The sequence below is a fragment of the Schistocerca gregaria genome, unplaced genomic scaffold (genome assembly GCF_023897955.1).
Source record: "Schistocerca gregaria isolate iqSchGreg1 unplaced genomic scaffold, iqSchGreg1.2 ptg000180l, whole genome shotgun sequence".
NCBI lineage: Eukaryota > Metazoa > Arthropoda > Insecta > Orthoptera > Acrididae > Schistocerca > Schistocerca gregaria.
Genome location: NW_026061730.1, coordinates 5,235,132 through 5,255,979, shown reverse-complemented (window position 1 = coordinate 5,255,979; position 20,848 = coordinate 5,235,132). Strand labels below are relative to the sequence as shown.

The 20,848-nt window shown below is 39.3% G+C and overlaps 1 protein-coding gene across 3 annotated transcripts in view; it reads right to left on the bottom strand.

Moving 5' to 3' along the window:
• The window catches only part of LOC126302903 (zinc finger protein 492-like), a 95,823-nt gene that overhangs the window by 60,199 nt on the left and 14,776 nt on the right, over positions 1-20,848 (bottom strand). For all 3 annotated transcript variants that reach the window (XM_049991757.1, XM_049991759.1, XM_049991758.1), the window contains exons 3-5: positions 16,183-16,245; positions 8,346-8,438; positions 7,340-7,420 (exon numbers count right to left, since the gene is read on the bottom strand). In XM_049991757.1, the coding sequence (XP_049847714.1) occupies positions 7,340-7,420; positions 8,346-8,438; positions 16,183-16,245 (237 nt within the window). The remainder of the gene's footprint in view (positions 1-7,339; positions 7,421-8,345; positions 8,439-16,182; positions 16,246-20,848) is intronic.

Sequence of the window (20,848 nt, the reverse complement as noted above, 5' to 3'; positions counted from 1 at the left end):
TATTCATAAAACTGAGAAGAAGCATGGGAATGCAGATAGATGAAGTAGAAAACCAGCAGTATTACATATTACTCAGAATATCGAAGAACTACAAATCCACATAGAAGTCTTAGAGAGGGAAGTAGTTATTAAAATGGTTGCAGCCCGTAGAAGATAGTGTTCCATCTAGGGGTAAATTTGTTGCAAGAAGAGAAGTATTTAAAGGGTCTAAGGAAAGTACAGAACAAACTATCGCCAAAGTTGAGGTTGGTTTAAGAACCTGAGCACAAAGGCTTGCCCTTTAATTTGGAATAGCCACAGCATAATTGAGAACTGATGGAAGAAAAGTTTCTATTTCCATTTCTGTAACAGTAGCAGGGAAACAAGAACATCATGAGTGCTACATAATTCATGCACAACTCGTCACAAGGGGAACACTGAAGAAATTTGTAGGAGGAAAAACTCAGCGACTGTCATTAACTGCAAAAGATGAAGGAAGATATATAGAAATGGAGGAAGCAAAGTTACAAAAATGCCTGTGACACCCACAGTGACATCCTGGAACCATTCAAATACAAGACAGGGCAGGCTGCCCTTATTCACAAGCAAGCTGCCTGTTCACTCTTGACATTGCCTTCTGTGAAGATGTGTCAGAGGTCGACATACAGCAGGTCTCCAACAATAAAGGCCACTCTGCCAAAACCATCTGCACACATTTTCCCTTGATACAACATGTCCAGCAGATGCTGCAGCCTTATATGCCAGCTACTGTGCAGTACAAAGGCAGTCTGTTGTGACATTACAGCCAAATAACAGTCCTCTCTTCAGAAGTCACATGTGGTCGACCCTGCCCTGGACTTTGGGATACAGTTTCAGTCTCTATGAACTGTTGTTACATCCAAGAAACAATAGCAGAATTCACACTAAGCCATCAGGCCACATCAATTTTTGACTGTCCTGTTTCCTTTCTTTCTATGGCCCTCCAATGCCAAGTCTAGTAGGCTTTTTCTCTGTCAAACTGCACTGTCTGTAGCTGTGTACATGGTGATTGTGAATGTGAGGTTACCCAACAAACACTACCTCATTTCATACGTCCCCTGACATCATCATTGGCAAAGTTGTCAGTTGACCGGAATGCCATCTTCCATGCAGAACACGATCATACGGACATCTGGTTACAGTTTGTAGGATTGCATTGTGAATGAAACACAAGAGGGGGAAGTAGTAGTTTGTTGCTTTAATTCTGGATACAAGATTAGTTTAGGCCATTTTGCATTCAGTCCTCAATTGGCACATGTAGTCTTACTAATTTTTGCAGTTCTACTTTACTGGCAAGCCAATCACGAATGGCTCTTTCTGTTGGAGGAGGACCAAAATGCCACTCAGCTGCTGTCTTGCCATATTGTACTGCATATGCTATTATCTTCAATTTATAGCCCACTTCAGATGAAACCCCTATTTTTTCATTAATAAACTACTAAAGAAAATACTCTCCTGCTAACAATAATACAAATCACTTTCAGTTCAAGTTCACTGGCACTGTAGACTGCTGTGATACATCATAGGCTTGACAGTGTTCTGTGTTTGTGATGGCGGGGCAGGAGGGGGGCAGTGTTAACAAGCTTGTTAAGCTCTACAGCTTATGTTCATTGCATTGGTGCACTGCTGTTGCCAGTTGAATCGTGTTGCCAGAAAGTTATAGGTTTCCCACAGCACTGAATATATGGCCTTCTTTAAGCCTGGCAGGAATTTTAAATTAAACACTGGACATTTTAAAATTGATTTTGAGTATAAGACACACCTGAGTGATGTAAGAATTTTTTTTAAGTTCAGTGAAGACCAGCCATTTTGTCTGACAAATTTGCAGTTTTGATCCAATCCAAAATGTGAACACGAGAGTAAAATATAATTTTCTGAACTTTATCTGTGTTTTTGCATCAAGGTTTATCTGTAGTATCATTTAAAAAGCATCAGATATTACTTATGTCTTTAGAATTGGGAGCTATGACTACGTTGCAAGATGAATTTTTTTTAAATAAGAAAATGTAATATAATGAAAAACCGAAAGACTCGTGTATTTAAATCGTATGATTTATGTATAGTTTTAGTTTTTTTGAGTATCAAAAATGGCATTATGACTAATGCTATTTGTGTGAACTATGTATAGAATCCATGGTGTCCCAAATGCAATTAGTTTTTGACTTTTATCTTCAAGATTTCAAGTTTTAGATTCAATTATTGCATTCCTAATTTAACGTATTCCTTATGTATTTGGATTTTAAAGTAAGGGTGCAATTCAAATAATTTCCGATTTAAACATGATTTTAAGAAATTCTTACAGAAGCTATCTTTAATTCCACACGGCCAATTGTGTGAACCGATTATCAATCATTTAGAAAAGGAACTGTTACTATAACAATGAATGAAACCCACTTTTCAAACATGTGATTGCCCAAGAGAAAACTTGGAATCACTCTTTCCTCAGCTGAATTGTGCTTTTGATTCAACTAACATTTAATAAGTAACTATACTGTTGTATTCCATTAAGAAATAATTGTATCTCTATCCAATGTAACTACCAGGCCTACTGATCATACAACAAAATCAAATTATTTCCAACATCAATTGGTGGATATTTAGTAGTTCAGTCATTTCTACAATGAAGTAAACAAATTTAGTTGATAACCTACAAAATATTTTAATGCACCCTATGGGTTGTTCATTAAAATTATTTTAAACAATACTCCACAACAAGAGTAATTAGCTATTATGTTGGTTAACTGTCACAACACAGCTGACCCAAACACTGCTTCTCAAATACTATGAGAATCAATAGTGGACAGATTACATTAACCTCTCAACAGAGCCACATCATTTTACGACAAGAAATTAAGAATGTTCTGACATTTACTCAGCCATAACCTTACTTGTAGATCAGAATTGTTTTGAGAAAATATTAAATCCTTTATAAACTTGACTACTAAAGGCAATATGATTCATCATTGAAGACTTAGCACACATCCATTGAGTTAGCTGTGTTGCAAAAGATATGTACAATACCAATCCGTGTTTGCAACATCTGTATTCAGACTCTGGGCTTAACAGACCACGTTTTGTTTTGAACATCATACATACTGGTTAGACAGTGATGAAAGGAAACACAGTTTACCAATAAAGTGAAAAAAGGTAAGACATTTCGAGCAATTATTTGGTTGGTATATGGTTCATGGCATATTTACTTAATTTTAATATATAACAGATACAAATAAGAGACTAAAATAATCAACAAAATGTTCTCCTTCACTATTTACAGCAGTTCCCCAATGCTGGGATGACTTTTTCATTCTGTAACTGTACAAGTCACATAGAAGTGGAGATAACTTATTGGCATCACATTAAAGCCTTAATCTCCCTTTACTCGGGGAAACTACAAGTGTTGTCATGTTAAATGAATTGCACTTACAAGAACTGAATCTTAGCTTAGCAACAATAAACTGGGTAATAGTAATAAATGATACCTTGGGAGGAAATCAGAATACAGAATGGGGAAACAATACATATGACGCCCCACAGGACTGACCTACGTGAATGTTGTGCTAAAGCTATTGGAGATGCCTTCAAAATCTGCAATGCTTGCCAATAATTAGTACACTGATAATGGCCAAACACATTCATGCTAAAAACAGCCAGGAGAAAAATGGAACATGCTTGCAACTGGTTTACAGGCAACAGCACAAAAATTCAACCTTTATACCTACAAAAACATACATCATGCAATTCCAAACAAATTCAAATGACTTACAGATACAAGGAGATACCGATGACAGACACTGGATGAGGTTCCAAGAGCTAAGTTCTCAGGCATTCAGATCGATAATAAATTATGGAGGCACCAGTATGAGAATAAGATAACCAAAAAGCTCATCTCTCTCTGCCCTGCAATTAATGAATGTTCCTCCAGAGTGTCCACATGCAGAAATGCTTCCCAGCACGCTTTCTCTCAGTCCTAGCCTATAGGATAATATGGCAGCAATGAACAAATTAGTATTTATCCTGTACAAGCTTGTAGTAGGAATGTGATGTGAACACTTCGCATCTACATATCACTATGGAACTCCCTATTGCCTTTCACATTAAATAATATTAATATTTTATTTATTTCTATTTGGCTTTCCCAGAAGATAATTCCAAAAAGAAGTGAACACTTCTAAAGATGCCATTGAAATTGCCTGTAGGTGAGTAATGCTGAGGGGATCAACTTGACAATTTTACCAATTTGTGGACATCATTTCTTCATCTCACAGTATGGTATCTTTTTTATTGGTGGGTGTTTGTGACAGGCTCCACGTATGTGTACCAATAACAATGGATGAACTGTGATGCTACATGGGAACAGCATTGAGTTTCCTAACGTGACATGCTTGCAAATGCATGGATCAAGTCTATTGTCTGGATGCTTAAATGTGTAGAAAAGGATTTTGATATTTGTGATCAGTAAATGACGGATCTGGTCCTAGACATAGCTGTGAAAAGTACCTTATGTGCGCGCGCGCACACACACACACACACACACACACACACACACACACACACACACACACACACACACACACAAAATGTGAGCAACATGAAAATTATATGGTTCCTTTGGAAATAAAGGCTTTGCAGGCATATATAGAAATAAAAATCTGACACCAATTCTGTGCCTTTGTAATAAATAAAGTTATAGTCTTGTGAAATCTGATGATTTTAAACATCCTTGAGGAATTTCTTATACAGGTATAACTTCTTTCAGTGAAATATGATGATCTTAATTTGTCTTGATGAGTTGCACCTATTATTGAATGTTTAACAATGTTATTCAGAAAATTAAATTTGCTTGCAACACTGTAATCTCTGCCCTGGCTTGATACATGGTGTGAATGTTATTCATTTATTCATTCTTTAATTTACACATTGCATTCCATAAATGAAGATGTGGATGGATGTGGGATGAGCCACACTGCAAATCTTAAGGCAGAAGCTCCCACAGGGATTTATCTCTGTGAAGTATAGTGACAACCAGCTGTTTGTGACTAGTGCTAATCTACTTGCATGGCTAATTAAGGGAACTAGTAATAGATTTTTTGTATGTATGTATATGTACATTTACTACTATGAAAAAATATCATTGTTGCTCCTACTACATTGGTCAGCTACTCATTTTGCCTAGAATTTCCACATACATCTATACTCCACTACCCACTTAATGGCACAAATATGAGTGAAAAAGACTGTATATGCGCCTCTCAATCAGCTCTGACTTCTCAAATTTCACCTTCATAGTCATTCTGTGCTGTGTATGTTAGAAACAACAAAATCGTTCACCAGTCAGCTTCAAATGGCAGTTCTCTAAATTTTCTCAATAGTGTTTCTAGAAAGAACATCACCTTACCTCTGGGAATTCTCATTTGAGTTCCTGAAGGATCTCCGTTACACTTGTGTGTTGTTTGAACCTACCAGTAACAGATGTAGCAGCCTAGCACTGAACTGCTTCTCCAACAAAGTATTAATTTGCAATCTTGCTAGCTTGCTCTAGCTTCTCATGCAATTACCTAATAAAATTCCCAATTCCACAATTACTACAGAATCTTGCTGGCCATGTGCCAGTATCAAATTGGTCAGCCCTATTTTTCTGCATCATTATTAAGCTCTTGCATTTTATGCACCCGAGACCACAAAGATTGCATGTCCACTCTAGATGACAGAGCTAAGATATTTACTGCACAACTGCATGTACTACCCAGCATCACTGTTATGGTCACACATCCTATCCGTAGATTTCTCAGGTGTATACCACTGTTTAATCTAAGTTACATATTTTCAAAGTAACAAGTGGGGTACAACATCAGTGATTTCAGTGCCAACCACATGACATGGTATTCCAGACCACACAATCAGCAACACACTGTTCTTCACACTTGCTATGGGAGAAGCACTCCATGCAGTGGACACTGTCCCTGAACCTCTGGCCCGGTGCCATGGAGACATCTTGTTTGACCTGTGATCTCTTGGGCTGCATATGAAGGCCAGGATGGCCTTTTGTATTTTCAATGTAAGTGGTCACCAACTACAATCCAGCTACTTTGACAAGTACAGCTATGCCCTAGGACACCCTACAGATCATTGTTTTAGCCGAACTCCTCATATGCACATCCCTGACTACTATGCGCAGCATTCTCATTTCTGTAAAACCCTTCTTGTGGAACAACACTACTACTGTTTCACTTACTGTCCTGTCTACTTGCGATGCCAATGCATCCCTTTCATTTGTTTAAAATGGCATAACATGAGTCCCTGTGACATTTAAGTCTTGGGCTGTTACCTGTGAATCAGCTACACTCCTTTATATACTCTCTGAGCTGTCCCTAGCAAGATAGTTTAGATCCTAGACCTGTATGCTTGTATAATCACCACACAATCCAGTGTCTGAAGAAGCTAACATTTCAGTGCCTGAAAAATCCTTTATAGCTTCAGAAAGTTTGTTTATGAACAATCAGATCAAGAGTGAGCCAGTACCTAACCTTTGCCCATATGTGTTCAATGTTCGCCAATATTTGTCTAATTTCATTCTTGTGACATGTTTATCAATGTGAGCTTCTCCTTCCCTTAGCAAGGTCATAAAGCATATTTAAAAAAAATAATCTTTCTTCTTCACATCTGCCAGAACTTGAATGGTGGGGCTATACATGGCTTCAGCTATGTACAATCATTCACTAAAAGCTATAAGAGTTTTTCTATTAATGAAAATTTTATAAGTAATAGAACAGGCACCACATTAGCTGCCACAATATGTACAGGTTGTGGCCAACATATAGGGGCTGATCTCGAACCCACAAATTTCATCTCTGTTTTTCAAATCCCAAAAAAATTTAGGGCAAAGTCAAGAATAACTATGATTCACACAAAAGATAAGAACAGCCAGTGTTCTTTTGAATGCTATTGATCAGAAGTTGTTGAAAGTAGGAGTATCTCTCAAATCACCTACAATATTAGAACTTACACTTCATCTAAATGTGAATTTCGCAACCATCACAGACAACCATTATACAATGTAGTTGATAAGAATAAGGGCTACTGAGAACAGGATTATACCAGCCACTAGTCCACTTCCACTTCTACTTAAAACAGACAGACTGTAAGAGGTGATCTGAAAGTCAAGTGCAGGAGTACAAGACTACTCTACAATTACGAACAGCAACAAATTCCAGGAAACTGACTATCTGTAACAATTCCACTGCAATGCATCTTTTACTCTACACACTTAACAAAATACTTACTACTTGAATACATGCAATACATCAGAGATGTAAATACTTACAGTATTCTCAGTTATATTTAATTCAGGATCCTCCTTGATAAAATCAGTGGACAAAGATATTCCCAATGGATCTTCAACAGACTGAAAGAAAAACACAATCTGTGAATTATAACTGCTTGCTATCTTCTCTGTGTATATGACAGCTCTCAATATTCTTTTCTCATTAGTATCATCCAACTTTGCAGAGATTCTTATCAATTGGGAAGAGAGTGTGTCAGAATGCATCCAAATCAGTTCTATTGCCCCTGATTTTGCTATCAGCCATTGTGCAGTACTTATTTGACATACTTTCACTTTCTATTCCTGTCACATAATCCACTCTGATTTCAGAGGCACTATGGCCTACTCTATCGGATGGTTGTACTCCCATATACAAATCTGATATACGTGTGTGGCAACATTTCAAAATTAAACACAGATAATATAAAGACGTAAATAATCTTCCAACGGTAAACCCATAAACAAGAGGAATTTTTGGTCATTAATCAAATGAATGTGGCATTCCACACATTATCATCAAAATTACCAAAATTTATTGTTATTTACACAGCTTCTTGCCATATCACCATTTATTTTCAGTGCCTGCTCTTTAGGGAACAATGCAAATTAATGTCATGTGTACTGAAGGAAAATCATAAGGAATTCCACAGCAGGATTTCAGTAATGATGTAAATAGTACAGTGAATAGCGACTGGGAATTCTAGAATATACACCAATTACATGTCATAGTTCCACATATGTTACACCACTGTGACACAGAGATGTAAAAAGATTAACAATTACTTCCAAGAGGAAGTCTTCCTTGCTCCATTTACACAAAATATGTTCTTAAGGCATTCATTACATAGAATCACAATAAAATATTAATGCAACAGTAATGGTTCATAAAGATATGCTTGTTGTAAGTGCTGTTAAAATACTATTGGTAATACCCTACAAATAACACATCTAACTAGAGTTTCTTACTACACTTTCTGCACAATACAGTGCTTGTGTGAGAACTTACATTATGCTCAGATCCAGCAGCACAGTGTTTCAGTTCGGGGTCTTGCTTCAAGCGAACAAGATGGGCCCCAGCCTTTAATGGGTCTTCAAGAAACTGAAAAATCAAGAAAGTGACGTATCAGAGCATCTGTCTCTTGTTTCTTCACGGCACTGTGATACAGGGGGAGACAGGGGCGCCAAACAGCGTGGTCGGGGACGGCGGGAGGCAGGGCGCCGGGTGTGTGGGGGGCAGGCGGCGGGAGGCAGGGGGCGCGGGGTGGGTGGGGGGGCGGGAGGCACGGGGTTGGGGCGGGTGGGGGGGCGGGAGGCAGGGGGTTGGGGCGGGTGGGGGGGCGGGAGGCAGGGGGTGCGGGGCGGGTGGGGGGGGGCGGGAGGCAGGGGGGCGCGGGGTGGGGTGGGGCGGGAGAAAGGGGGGGCGCAGGGTGGGGCGGGAGAAGGGGGGGCGCGAGGTGGGGTGGGGTGGGAGAAGGGGGGCGCGGGGTGGGGTGGGAGAAGGGGGGGCGCGGGGTGGGGTGGGGCAGGAGGAAGGGGTGGCTGCAGGATAAAATGCTGTCTGTCCCACTGGTCATGTTCAAAAGAACAGACAACACATGCATATTTGACACGTTGAGATTAGATATGAATAATAATTTATTTTGCAGTGTTAGCGATTCCTTCCATTTATGTTGAACCAAAAATATGTAACTTTACCTCGGGCTAACTTACACGAACTTCTTTAGTCAACAATCCCTGCTCCTTGAATGCAGCATTATTGAGCAGCCAAATTCTGCCTGAAATAACACCCATAGCACTCAAAATCGATTAGCATGTATGCATTAGGTTACCGTTACTTGAAAAAAAGTCGAAGCCCGTACATTATTTGACTGCTAACAATACCCAGATTTAATAAGGGTTGTTTCAGAATGAAGTTACATATGAAGGGCTTATTTCAATAGTGGTACAAGTTCATTTTTGTTCATCTTGAAATACAGAGTCCTACAGTTAAATGAGTGCTGAAAAATCTGCAGTTGAGATACCACAAATATACTCAAGCATATGGCTTCTTGCTAGACACGAACCTTTCTTTCTCTTTGTTTGGATCATTAATTTCAGAAGCATTATAGGCAGAAAAGTGTAGGTAATGGACTTGTACCACTATTGAAGTGAGCCCTTCATATGTAGCTCTCTTGCTCTCGCTCTCTTGCTCTTGCTCGTTTTATGATTACATTCCTTCCATGCTTTTGTAGTAAAGAGGTGCAATCCTATATTTTAGTAACTTTAAAGTATATTCGTGGTCTGTTGCACAGATCTTAATTCTTTTGAATGAAAAGCTACACAGTGCAATAATGCATTAGCCTCCACTGGTGAAATATCAGAACAATAGCAAGCTACATATATAGCTTTCTCTGTGTGTTTTACTGTTAATTCTTGATTAGTAGTAATGGAATGAATATAATGTGTGCACACTGTGTGCAGATGGAGGAGCTAGCCTCAGTTCACCAACAGCTGAAGATGTGTTTTGCCACATTCAGCAGCATTCAGGCTGCTGCCTATTTTAATAGTGGGGGCCGAGAACCTGGCTTATCACATAGAATGCCTAAGGTGCCACCTATTTTGCCCACTGGCTCTGTTGTCAAGACACCTTGTGGTGTACCCAATGTGGCTGAGTTGTCCTCACCAAATGGTGGGGGATGGGTCATAACAGTTAGCACTGTTTGAAGCAGAGAGTGATGTGGAGGCTGCCTCACCCATTGACCCTGTGGGTGGACTGGCAGGTGTTCATTCATCAGGGTCCAGACAGGCCCACGTGGAGAGAAGTTTTCTAGTTAATCAGGACCTCCAATGTCAAATGCATTATGGAGCTCCTTAGGGAAATGGCATCCAGGATTTGAGATGTAGAAAATGTACTGCCTGTGGCTAAGAAACACACAGGGTGTGGCTGTCTACAAGTTGTGGCTGATGTTGGTGATAATGATATCCATCGTTTGAGTTCTGAGGCCACCTTCAGTTTATATTGAGGGGTAGCACAAATGGCGAAGAGCCCCTGTGTCACACATGAGTGCATGCAGCACACACAGTTTGTATCAGCATTCCAGAATTGATTCAAGTCCTTTGGTTTGGCGTGAGTGGAGGGTCTCAACCAAAGGCTTCATTGATTCTCTGACGGCCCAAACTGCAGACTGCTGGAAATGCATTATGTGGTGGAGAATTGTAGAAATACTTCATGGGTCAGTGGTGCACTACACAAAGCAAGCATTTTTTAGGCTAGGCAGTTGTTTGTGGTCCTCTGATGAATGCACGCTAGTCAGACTGCATACCAAGTAAAGACCATACTACCATTAACAGTAAATTCTTGATGTGTTTGTAGTTCCTGAGTGTAATGCCCTCCAAGAAAGTTGTCATGTTCAAAATACTCTTGGACCAAAGCTGGCTGGAACATTGAGCAGAAACCCTTGAAATATTTAGCAAGCCATGGAATGTACACTGAAGTGACAGATGACACACCTGTGGGATGTTAGCATCAGAAGAGTGGAGGGGAGACGAAGGGCAAGAATGAATATGGGTGAAAATTGTGCAACAAATGAGAGCGCATGCTGTTGGTGGTAACCCCCCAAACAGTAGTGAAAGTAGGATTCTCAGACTCAATAATATTCTTATATTGGCAACATATATAACTGTACTTAAAATACTTTTTGTCACAAATAAGTAGGCAGTTATGGAAACATTCATTTTCATTCCATATGTTTTGTGGATTAGCTATGACTGTTGGACACCATCACAAGAGAAGGTACTTGTATAGTTTACAATGTGGTAATGGCAGGTACATCACACCTATCCATTTGTACCATTCGGTTCTAATGTATCTTACTGTTTTCACGTAATTTAAGGTATAAAGTAATGACTAACTGCATAGCAGAAGTACTAAGTCATTGAAAGGCACATCAACTTTGCTAGTTCTCCCACAGATACTGCTACAGAACTACGGTCTCATTTTGCAGGCTGACTACATTGTGGCAGCACTGTTGAGAATCAGACTAAACAGTTTCACATGACCAGTAATTATGGGATCCATTTCCATTCTTCCAGATGAATTGATTTTTTTTCAAGAGACATCATACAGGATCACAAAATCATTCAAGAAGATTTTTCTACCAACTTACAAACTGGAATGACCTTTGCCTGTTTCTATACATGTGCAAACCACTGTTCCATAAATGAACAATTCGGATGTCAGAAAGGTGTTAGTTCAGCACCGTTTTTTGTGTAACTGAATCTGCTAACTACACTTTACGGTCATGTGACCTCTGGTGTGTTCATCATCTCCTTTTGGAGTGCATTCCATATGGAATTATAACGATTATGGCGCTGGACTTTACTGCTAAATACTTCTGCCTTTTTCTAGTACTTGGTGGCTCAATGGGTAATTGTGACACTACAAATCCAAAGGTCCTTGATCGTTGAACAGCATGTACTTTGTAACTAGTTGGGTAAATCAGTTCAGATGTGGAAAGAGGGTAACAGCACATGGTAGTCAGTAGGACTGTTGGTAGTAGAGAACTCCGGTGTTTAAAACCTCCGGGCTGATGACAGCTTTACCTCTAGTTTATATTTATGTTTACCTTTCTGTCATGTATTCTCTTCATGACACAAGCAGATGACTGATAATTGGCTCTGTCACATATGCCAGTTAACAACTTATTAGCATTACAAACGGACTTTCCAAACTTATAAAGCTTGAGAATGCATTTCACATGGAATCTGCAGCTTGATTATCTTCTTTCTGGTTTCTGTGCAAGTACGTTTGCATTAAAACTGTGCAAGCCACCAAACGGTGCATTGTGGATGGAATCTATTACCAGAGCAACAACAATTACTACTACTAGGTACTTCTACGGTGTTCTACATGTAGTGTCCCTTACAAATGAACCACAGTTTTTCAAATACAAAAAAAGTTGATCATTCCCCATCCTACTACCATCCTTATGTGCTTGTTCCACTTCATATCACTTTGCAGTGTTATGGTTCAAATGGCTCTGAGCACTATGGGACTTAACTTCTGAGGTCATCAGTCCCCTAGAACATAGAACTACATAAACCTAACTAACCCAAAGGACATCACACACATCCATGCCCAAGGCAGGATTCGAACCTGCAACTGTAGCGGTCGCACGGTTCCAGACTGTAGCATCTAGAACCGCTCGGCCATTCTGGCCGGCCCCTGCAATGTTATACCTAAACATTTTATTGACCAGACTGTCAATCTGTAGAGTACTGATGTTGTATACAACATTATGGGATTGTTTTTCCTACTCATCTTCAGTTACTTGAATTTCTGCATCTGCCATTCATCAAACCACATAAAAAGTTTGTCCAAGTCATTTTGTATCCTCGTAGTCATTTAGTGATGATCCTTCCCCACACACAATGCCATTAGCAAACAGGCACAGAATGCTGCTCATCAGATTGTTTCATATATAGATATGGCACCCTTCTCTGTGGCACTACTGATAACACTCTTGTCTCTGAAAAAACAGTTGCTGCTGTGATCAAAGTACTGGCCTCTGTTACTTGAGAGGTCTTTGCACCATTCATATATCGGGGAACCTATTCCATATGCTAATACTTTTATTTACAGTATGCAGTGGTGCACTGTTCAAATGCTTTCTGGAAATATAGGAATGTGGAATCTAGCCTGTTGCCCATCATCCATGGTTCACAGTATGTAATTTGATACAAGACCAAAATGAGTATTGCACAAAATCAATGCTGATTTGTGGATAAAAACTTTTCTGTCTTAAAGAAATTAATTATATTTGAACTGAGGATATGTTCAGGAACTCTGGAGCAAATAATCATTATGATATTTTTCTGTAATATTGCAGGTACATTTTTTTACCATTCTTATGTACAGAAGCCACCTGAACTTTTTCCCAGCTGCCTGAGTCTTTGCACTACGCGAGAGATTTGCAATAAATGCAAGGTAAGTATGAGGCCAATGCTGCAGAGTACTCTCTGGACAAATGATTTGTGATTCTGTTTGGACATGGCAACTACTATGTTTTCAACTCTTCCAGTTGCTTCTATACTCCAGGCATCCTATTACTATGTTCCTAATACAGGAGTCTGCGTGACAGTGAAACTACAATATGTTGGTATGATCTTCCTGCACAAACTTGATAACTAAATACAGAGAGGGGTTAGTGACCACCTTCTGCTTTCCTCCAAAGCCACACCAGACTGGTCAATGACTGCCTGGATAGAAGTCTTTGACCAGAAATGTCTCATGTTCTCTGTAAAATCTGTTGCTCATGTATGATGGTGGTAGTTGTATGCTTCACGCATAGACCTTTTTACAGACAGAATTTCCATTAGTACTTGCGTGTCACCAGTGTGCATACTTTTTTGAACTGAGCGTACAACAGTCTGTTTCCTCAGTGTTTCCGAATTCTGACATTAAACCATAGTGGGTCTTTCCTGTCTGTAATCCAGTTACTCACCACATACTTATTCAGCATGTGATTTACAGTCCATTTAGTGTTTGTCCATCTTCCTCTATGTACATCATATTGGAAATAAATGACATTTTCATTGTTTAAATGGTATGTTAACAACTACTTACCTGCTCTTTCTAGCAAATCTATTCACCTAGCCCTCTTAAAGGATTCATTAACTTCATTTACCATCCAGAATGAGATTTTCACTCTGCAGCGGAGTGTGTGCTGATAAAACTTCCTGGCAGATTAAAACTGTGTGCTGGACCAAGACTTGAACTCAGGACTTTTGCCTTTCGTGGGCAAGTGCTCTACCATCTGAACTACCCAAGCACCACTCACACCCCGTCCTCACAGCTTTACTTCTGCCAGTACTTTGTCTCCTACCTTTACAGAAGCTCTCCTGAGAACCTTGCAGAAGTAAAGCTGCGAGGACGGGGTGTGAGTCATGCTTGGGTACCTCAGATGGTAGAGTACTTGCCCGTGAAAGGCAAAGGTCCCGAGTTCAACTCTCAGTCCGGCACACAGTTTTAATCTGCCAGCAAGTTTCATTTACCACTGTTGCTGTGCTGGCATCATGATCACTAGCCCCTCTCTGTACTAATACCATCTGTAAGGACAAGCCTGTTTATAGTTGCATTATTTCAACTATTTCAATTTTGTGTGGGCTGTTAAACTAGCAGCTTATCACAGCTTTCAGAAAACTGTTCTAAAGTACTTCACAAGACTGCCTGTCCATACTACTTGCTGCACAGACATCTTAGTCTCTACTCAGTAGGTTAGAATCACCTACTTTTTCTGCACTACTTTGTGTAGATTTTTCTTGAATGATTCTGTAACTGTCACAGCAGTATCACATGGCGAATAAAAACATCCAATGCTGGAGTTCACATACACGGAACCATTAAGGGAACTACTCATTAAAACAGGAAATCATAGCTTGAGTCTTGGGACTTGGTACCAATTTACATATAACTTCATCAATGCTCTCTCATTTAATTTTTATTTGTACTTATAATGTGTTGTTGTTGTTGTCTTCAGTCCTGAGACTGGTTTGATGCAGCTCTCCATGCTACTCTATCCTGTGCAAGCTGCTTCATCTCCCAGTACCTACTGCAACCTACATCCTTCTGAATCTGCTTAGTGTACTCATCTCTCGGTCTCCCTCTACGATTTTTACCCTCCACGCTGCCCTCCAATGCTAAATTTGTGATCCCTTGATGCCTCAAAACATGTTCTACCAACCGATCCCTTCTTCTAGTCAAGTTGTGCCACAAACATCTCTTCTCCCCAATCCTATTCAATACCTCCTCATTAGTTATGTGATCTATCCACCTTATCTTCAGTATTCTTCTGTAGCACCACATTTCGAAAGCTTCTATTCTCTTCTTGTCCAAACTAGTTATCGTCCATGTTTCACTTCCATACATGGCTACACTCCAAACAAATACTTTCAGAAACGACTTCCTGATACATAAATCTATATTCGATGTTAACAAATTTCTCTTCTTCAGAAACGCTTTCCTTGCCATTGCCAGTCTACATTTTATATCCTCTCTACTTCGACCATCATCAGTTATTTTACTTCCTAAATAACAAAACTCCTTTACTGCTTTAAGTGTCTCATTTCCTAATCGAATTCCCTCAGCATCACCCGATTTAATTTGACTACATTCCATTATCCTCGTTTTGCTTTTGTTAATGTTCATCTTATATCCTCCTTTCAAGACACTGTCCATTCCGTTCAACTGCTCTTCCAAGTCCTTTGCCGTCTCTGACAGAATTACAATGTCATCGCCGAACCTCAAAGTTTTTACTTCGTCTCCATGAATTTTAATACCTACTCCAAATTTTTCTTTTGTTTCCTTTACTGCTTGCTCAATATACAGATTGAATAACATCGGGGCGAGGCTACAACCCTGTCTCACTCCTTTCCCAACCACTGCTTCCCTTTCATGCCCCTCGACTCTTATGACTGCCATCTGGCTTCTGTACAAATTATAAATAGCCTTTCGCTCCCTGTATTTTACCCCTGCCCCCTTTAGAATTTGAAAAAGATTTTTTATATTTATATATATATATATTTGATTATAATGTAAAGAAGCAATTCTACAAACTCACAAGCTAAACTACTTCACCTGCTCAAAGATAATGTTTAAATCCATATGGGTAAAGTGTAACAAAATATTCTATTTTACCAGTTTCCAACCTGGAGCATACTGTAATACTCTAACCCTTGTCATATTTACCCTAAAGTAAAAAACAGGACTGCTATAGTGAATACACACACAATTGATTACCATCTCATTATTTTCACCACAGCTCAACAATATTACTTCCATGTAGTCATATAAATTCTAAAATTACCTCTTTATTCACACCCTCCTCCAACTCTTCTTTTACATTCATGCTGCATGGATAATCTTGGGCCTGTGGCAGAAATAACAAACTGTAGTAAGTACTTTTAAGCAGTCACAGTCCTCCCATATTATATAAAATGTATCACACAGATAAACCCCAACCATCACACTACTTTATAACTAAATAGTAGTTATTGTTAAGTGTTCTCTTTTGAGTTCAAAATTCTGAGTGATGATTTCGCTATGGTACACTTCAATGGGAGGCAGCAAAAAATTCTAAGACTGATTAATGACAACACCTTTGAAAATTCATTATGATCTTTCATTTCAGCCTTCTCCCTATGCTATTGTTTTCAATCATATTTTCTAGCTTCATTATCTACATATGCACATAATGGTAGTGTAATGAAGTAAAATAACACAGCCACTACCTGAAACAATGACTTCAATGTTGTTCATATCAAGTTACAATACAGTTTACACCAACTGTGTGGGGGAGCAGAAACTGGACTGTCAAGTGCCACATCACTCATACTACTTTTATGATCAGAATAATAAAATATCTAGAACAGTTGCATCAAAACCTTGTTGCACTGAATGCTTATTAATGATAAAATTATTAAACGCACACACCCTACGTTGGCACACTACTTAATACTATTCTAACTTCATGAATTCCTTTTGGTGGGACAAGCACATTTCTAACAGAACAAAAAGAGAGAGTAGGCTACAGGCTATACTAGTCCTATTCTGTTGATCTGAACTATGGGTTTTGCTTGCTGATCTCAAAAGAAGACAAAGCTCTGGAAAGATTATTTATGGAACAGCACCAGCATATGAAGACTGAAAAACCCATAATGTCAAAGGCGGTGCTGGAATGAGAACAAATGAAACAGTGATAGCATAGGAAGAAAATCATTAAACTGATATTGGGATCTGTTGAGGATGTTAGATAATTAGCAGCCAAAGAATAATTTTTTATTGGAAATCATCTTACTGATAGAAACAAAGTAGACCACTTAACTTTCAGAAAGAGTATATTGACAAAATAATGAAGCAAAATGGTGTACGCAAAGAAGATGCCTTGAAGAGAGATGCTGGGCAAAAGATAGAAAGAATGCAGCAACATCTTATTAATTAATCTTTGTATTAATTAACTGCCTACAATAATACTAATATACTAGTACAAATAATGATTATTATGAATTTATTATTATTACTATCTGAGGCATGGCGGGCTACCTCTTCGAATTCCCATCCTGCACTTGATGATGTCACTTCTTTGGCTTTGAGCTCGGGGCGTCATGGGGCAAGATAAGAGCCACATAGGGTACGTCGACAGTATTTGCCATTCAGCCACAATTGACAGAATGGAGTGACTAGTAGCCCTTCAAAAGTTCTGTCAAGTTAATAATTGCAGGCACAGGTGTTAATGAAAGACAGTAAATTGGTGTAGTCTTGGCTATCTGGATTTGCTATTTGTCCTCTGTGGAAGTCACATTATGCAACAAGCTTTCTCATCTGAAAAACTGCCCGATTTCAGTTGTGTTGCATGACTTAATACCTTGTGGCATTGCCTTGGAAGGGGTTAGAGTTGTGTTTAGCAACTAGACAAGCTTGTTATTGCTATTCAATTCCCCATGTTCTGCAGTGGATATGATGATTTGGTAATCCTGAATACTGTTTTAAGTGTGACCATGTTTAGCCTTAGACTGAGATTTTGATGAGAATCATCTGACGAGTCCATTGATCTACCCAACTATCATGGCCGTGCAGTTGTATTAAGTGAGAATAACAGTGGAATTTAGATGCTCCTTAGTCTGCTCCAGTTTTCTACTGTTGTGGCACACTTTGATTGTTTTTGACTTGGAATCAGGGCATGGTTATCATGCTGTAGCTGTTAACATTGCCTCTGTATATCAGCCTCAGGGAATTCACCACTGCCAGCTACCAATAGGCTGCCTTCACTCAAGTTACGTAAATCACTATTCGAAAGTTGTACTAAAATTTTGTACATTTTGATTTTTGGGCGTTTGTTGGGTTGAGTGCCTTTGCTGTACATACTGTCAAGCACTGTTAGAATGGTCACATGCTGATCACCTCTATGTGAATCACACGTCACATTCAGATGTCATCCATACTTGTGAAAATATAGCCTGTTGGTAAGTAACAGGCACATTTGACATTCAGAGACTGGAACAAGCAAAAGTGTGTAAAACCATCAAGTGTTACTGAGCTCTGAACATTTTTTGTGTTTGTTCACTGGCCATTTGGGAGGTGGAGATCGAAAGAAATTTATTCCGTCTCAGGGTGAGTTACTGCTTACCAGATTTAATTGTTTAAGTGTTTGTTATTTTAAAGTTGTCATGGAGTGAGCTTTTCTCACCTGTTATTTATTTACTGCTACAAGTAGGTTCTGACTACTAATTACTGGTTTTCTTTTTAAAGGGTGTTCTTGAGCTGCTATGCATGCACATTCAGAAACTGAATCACTTAGGGATTTTCTACAGCATGCCTTAATAGAATTTTCACTGTGTCTGAAGCCAGTTACATCAATCTGTGCACGCTCATTCTCTTGTTAATTACTTAACTGCTCACTGGTGCAAGATTTAAAGAGACTTGCTCTGTCTGTCTGCCTGAAGGTAGCTCTAGAAATCAGTGCACCTGTTTACTTTATTAAATTACCTAGATGCACTTGGAGGTGTATTTTAAGAATTTACTTTTTTCTAGGGGCCCCAAGGCAGCTATAGAGTGCTCTGTCTTCCAGTATAGCTATTCAGTTTTAACCTTTGAGATGTGTTATGCTTCTGTGTTGTCTTAAAGAGCCACCTGTTTCCAGATAATTATTTGTTTATTTGTTGAAGCATTTTCTCATTTGCGGTTTGTGAAGATGGAAATTTTGAATCTAAAATCTAAGAACTGGTGTCAGACACAGCTTTGGTCGTTAACTATTGCCTTATTTAAATTGTCACTAAACTAATGTGTGTAATGTCTTACATTTGAAAGTTCGGAGTGGTGTTTGCAATCCTGCTAATGTATTTGACTTTAGTTATTTTTCTTAAATAAAAACATTTTAATAAACAATGGAGACTCATGTGAACCCCAATCCATCCAGTCCTTCCACTAATTTTCCCCTTTTTCCTGCTGGATGTTTGGTTGGTAACAGAGTATGGTTATTTTCCTGGAAGTAAAGGGGGAAGGTGTCATGCTGTCATTCACCACGAGGTGTGTGTTTGCAAGTATCCACTGCGGAACATGGGGTCCCACAACTGTCCCAGTTAGTCCTCATTGAAAAATAAACAGTGTATCTACGAATTAAAAGTTTGTCAGCTTCCATGTAAGGGCGGTGTGCCCAACTTGTGGATGACCCCTTGGTGATTAGTACCAACTGCACCATGGAGGTACATGTTGCACTAGCTGTCTGAGCTCTGGCCATGACGATCTTGTGTCAGAATGTAGTGTGTTTAGAAAGTAGTCACCCCATCATAAGCAAATACATATAATTCAGGTACAATTGATCCATTGGGATAGTCACTTGTGTGGTATTTACAATGTAATCTCTATTCTGAGCACATTACATTAGCTCTGCAGTTACAGGGACAGCTGCCTTTATTTACACAAATTAGGAGCTATAGGTGGTGAACAAGATTCTCCCACAGACATATAACTGCTGGAAGTAGTAGGAATGCTATGGACACCTTTAAGGAGCTAAGGAGATTTCATTTGGTAAATTACCATACCAAACAGTTTTACTGCTGCAAGCTATAATGGAACTTTTAATGTAGAATTTAAAGACGGGTAAAATCCATCATATGGATCATGGTCAAATTTATGTTTCATACTGACACTTTGGCCATCACTGACAATGTTGTTCAGACGCTGTAGCCCCTGTGTTAAGCCATGTTTTCAATCGAATTTTACATGAAAGTGCAACATCAAGGGAGTTGTAAAAATCAATTATTGGCCTACTCAGGCATAAACATTTTTGGCTATTGCAGTTTCCTCATGAAACTTTTCCTAGGTTCATAGATGAATGCATATGACCATTCCATACCTGGAATTGCAAGTCACAAAGATACAAATACTCAATAATATAATACAAAAAGTGCGGCCACAGGACTGTTCATGGATTACCTTCACTAATAAATGCACATCTTTTACTGAAATAGAGGCTTTGGTGTCTGCTATTGAAGTCCGAGTTTCGCAGACCAGCAGTGATGGGGGTTTAAGTGTCATTATCAGGATGGGGATTGAGATTCCAAGCAATTTAAAAGGGGACCACCCATCAGGAAAAAGTGTAGGATGTGTTTCCAGTGTAACAAAGAGGGGAATTTTGTATGGCGATGTCTGGTTACATGGAAGGAGAATCAAACAGCCAACATCACACAGAATGGAAGTGGCACAGTAGTGTTCTACTGCCTAAGGGCTGGATCTGTGCCAAGTCCGAGGTACGGGAACCCCTGCCTTATTTTTGGGTACAACTTAACCAGGAACGAATGTGTGCCCTCCTCAACTCTGGTAGTTCAGTTTCTCGTTTAGATTATCTGTGGCATTTGAAGTTCCGCCATACCTGTGAATTGCCTTGTTTGCATCCGTCCTGCCAATGTTGAGCTCTCACTGGGCACATGTTGCCTGTGGTTGGCAAAACTGAGTATTGGAAAATTTTCTTTGCC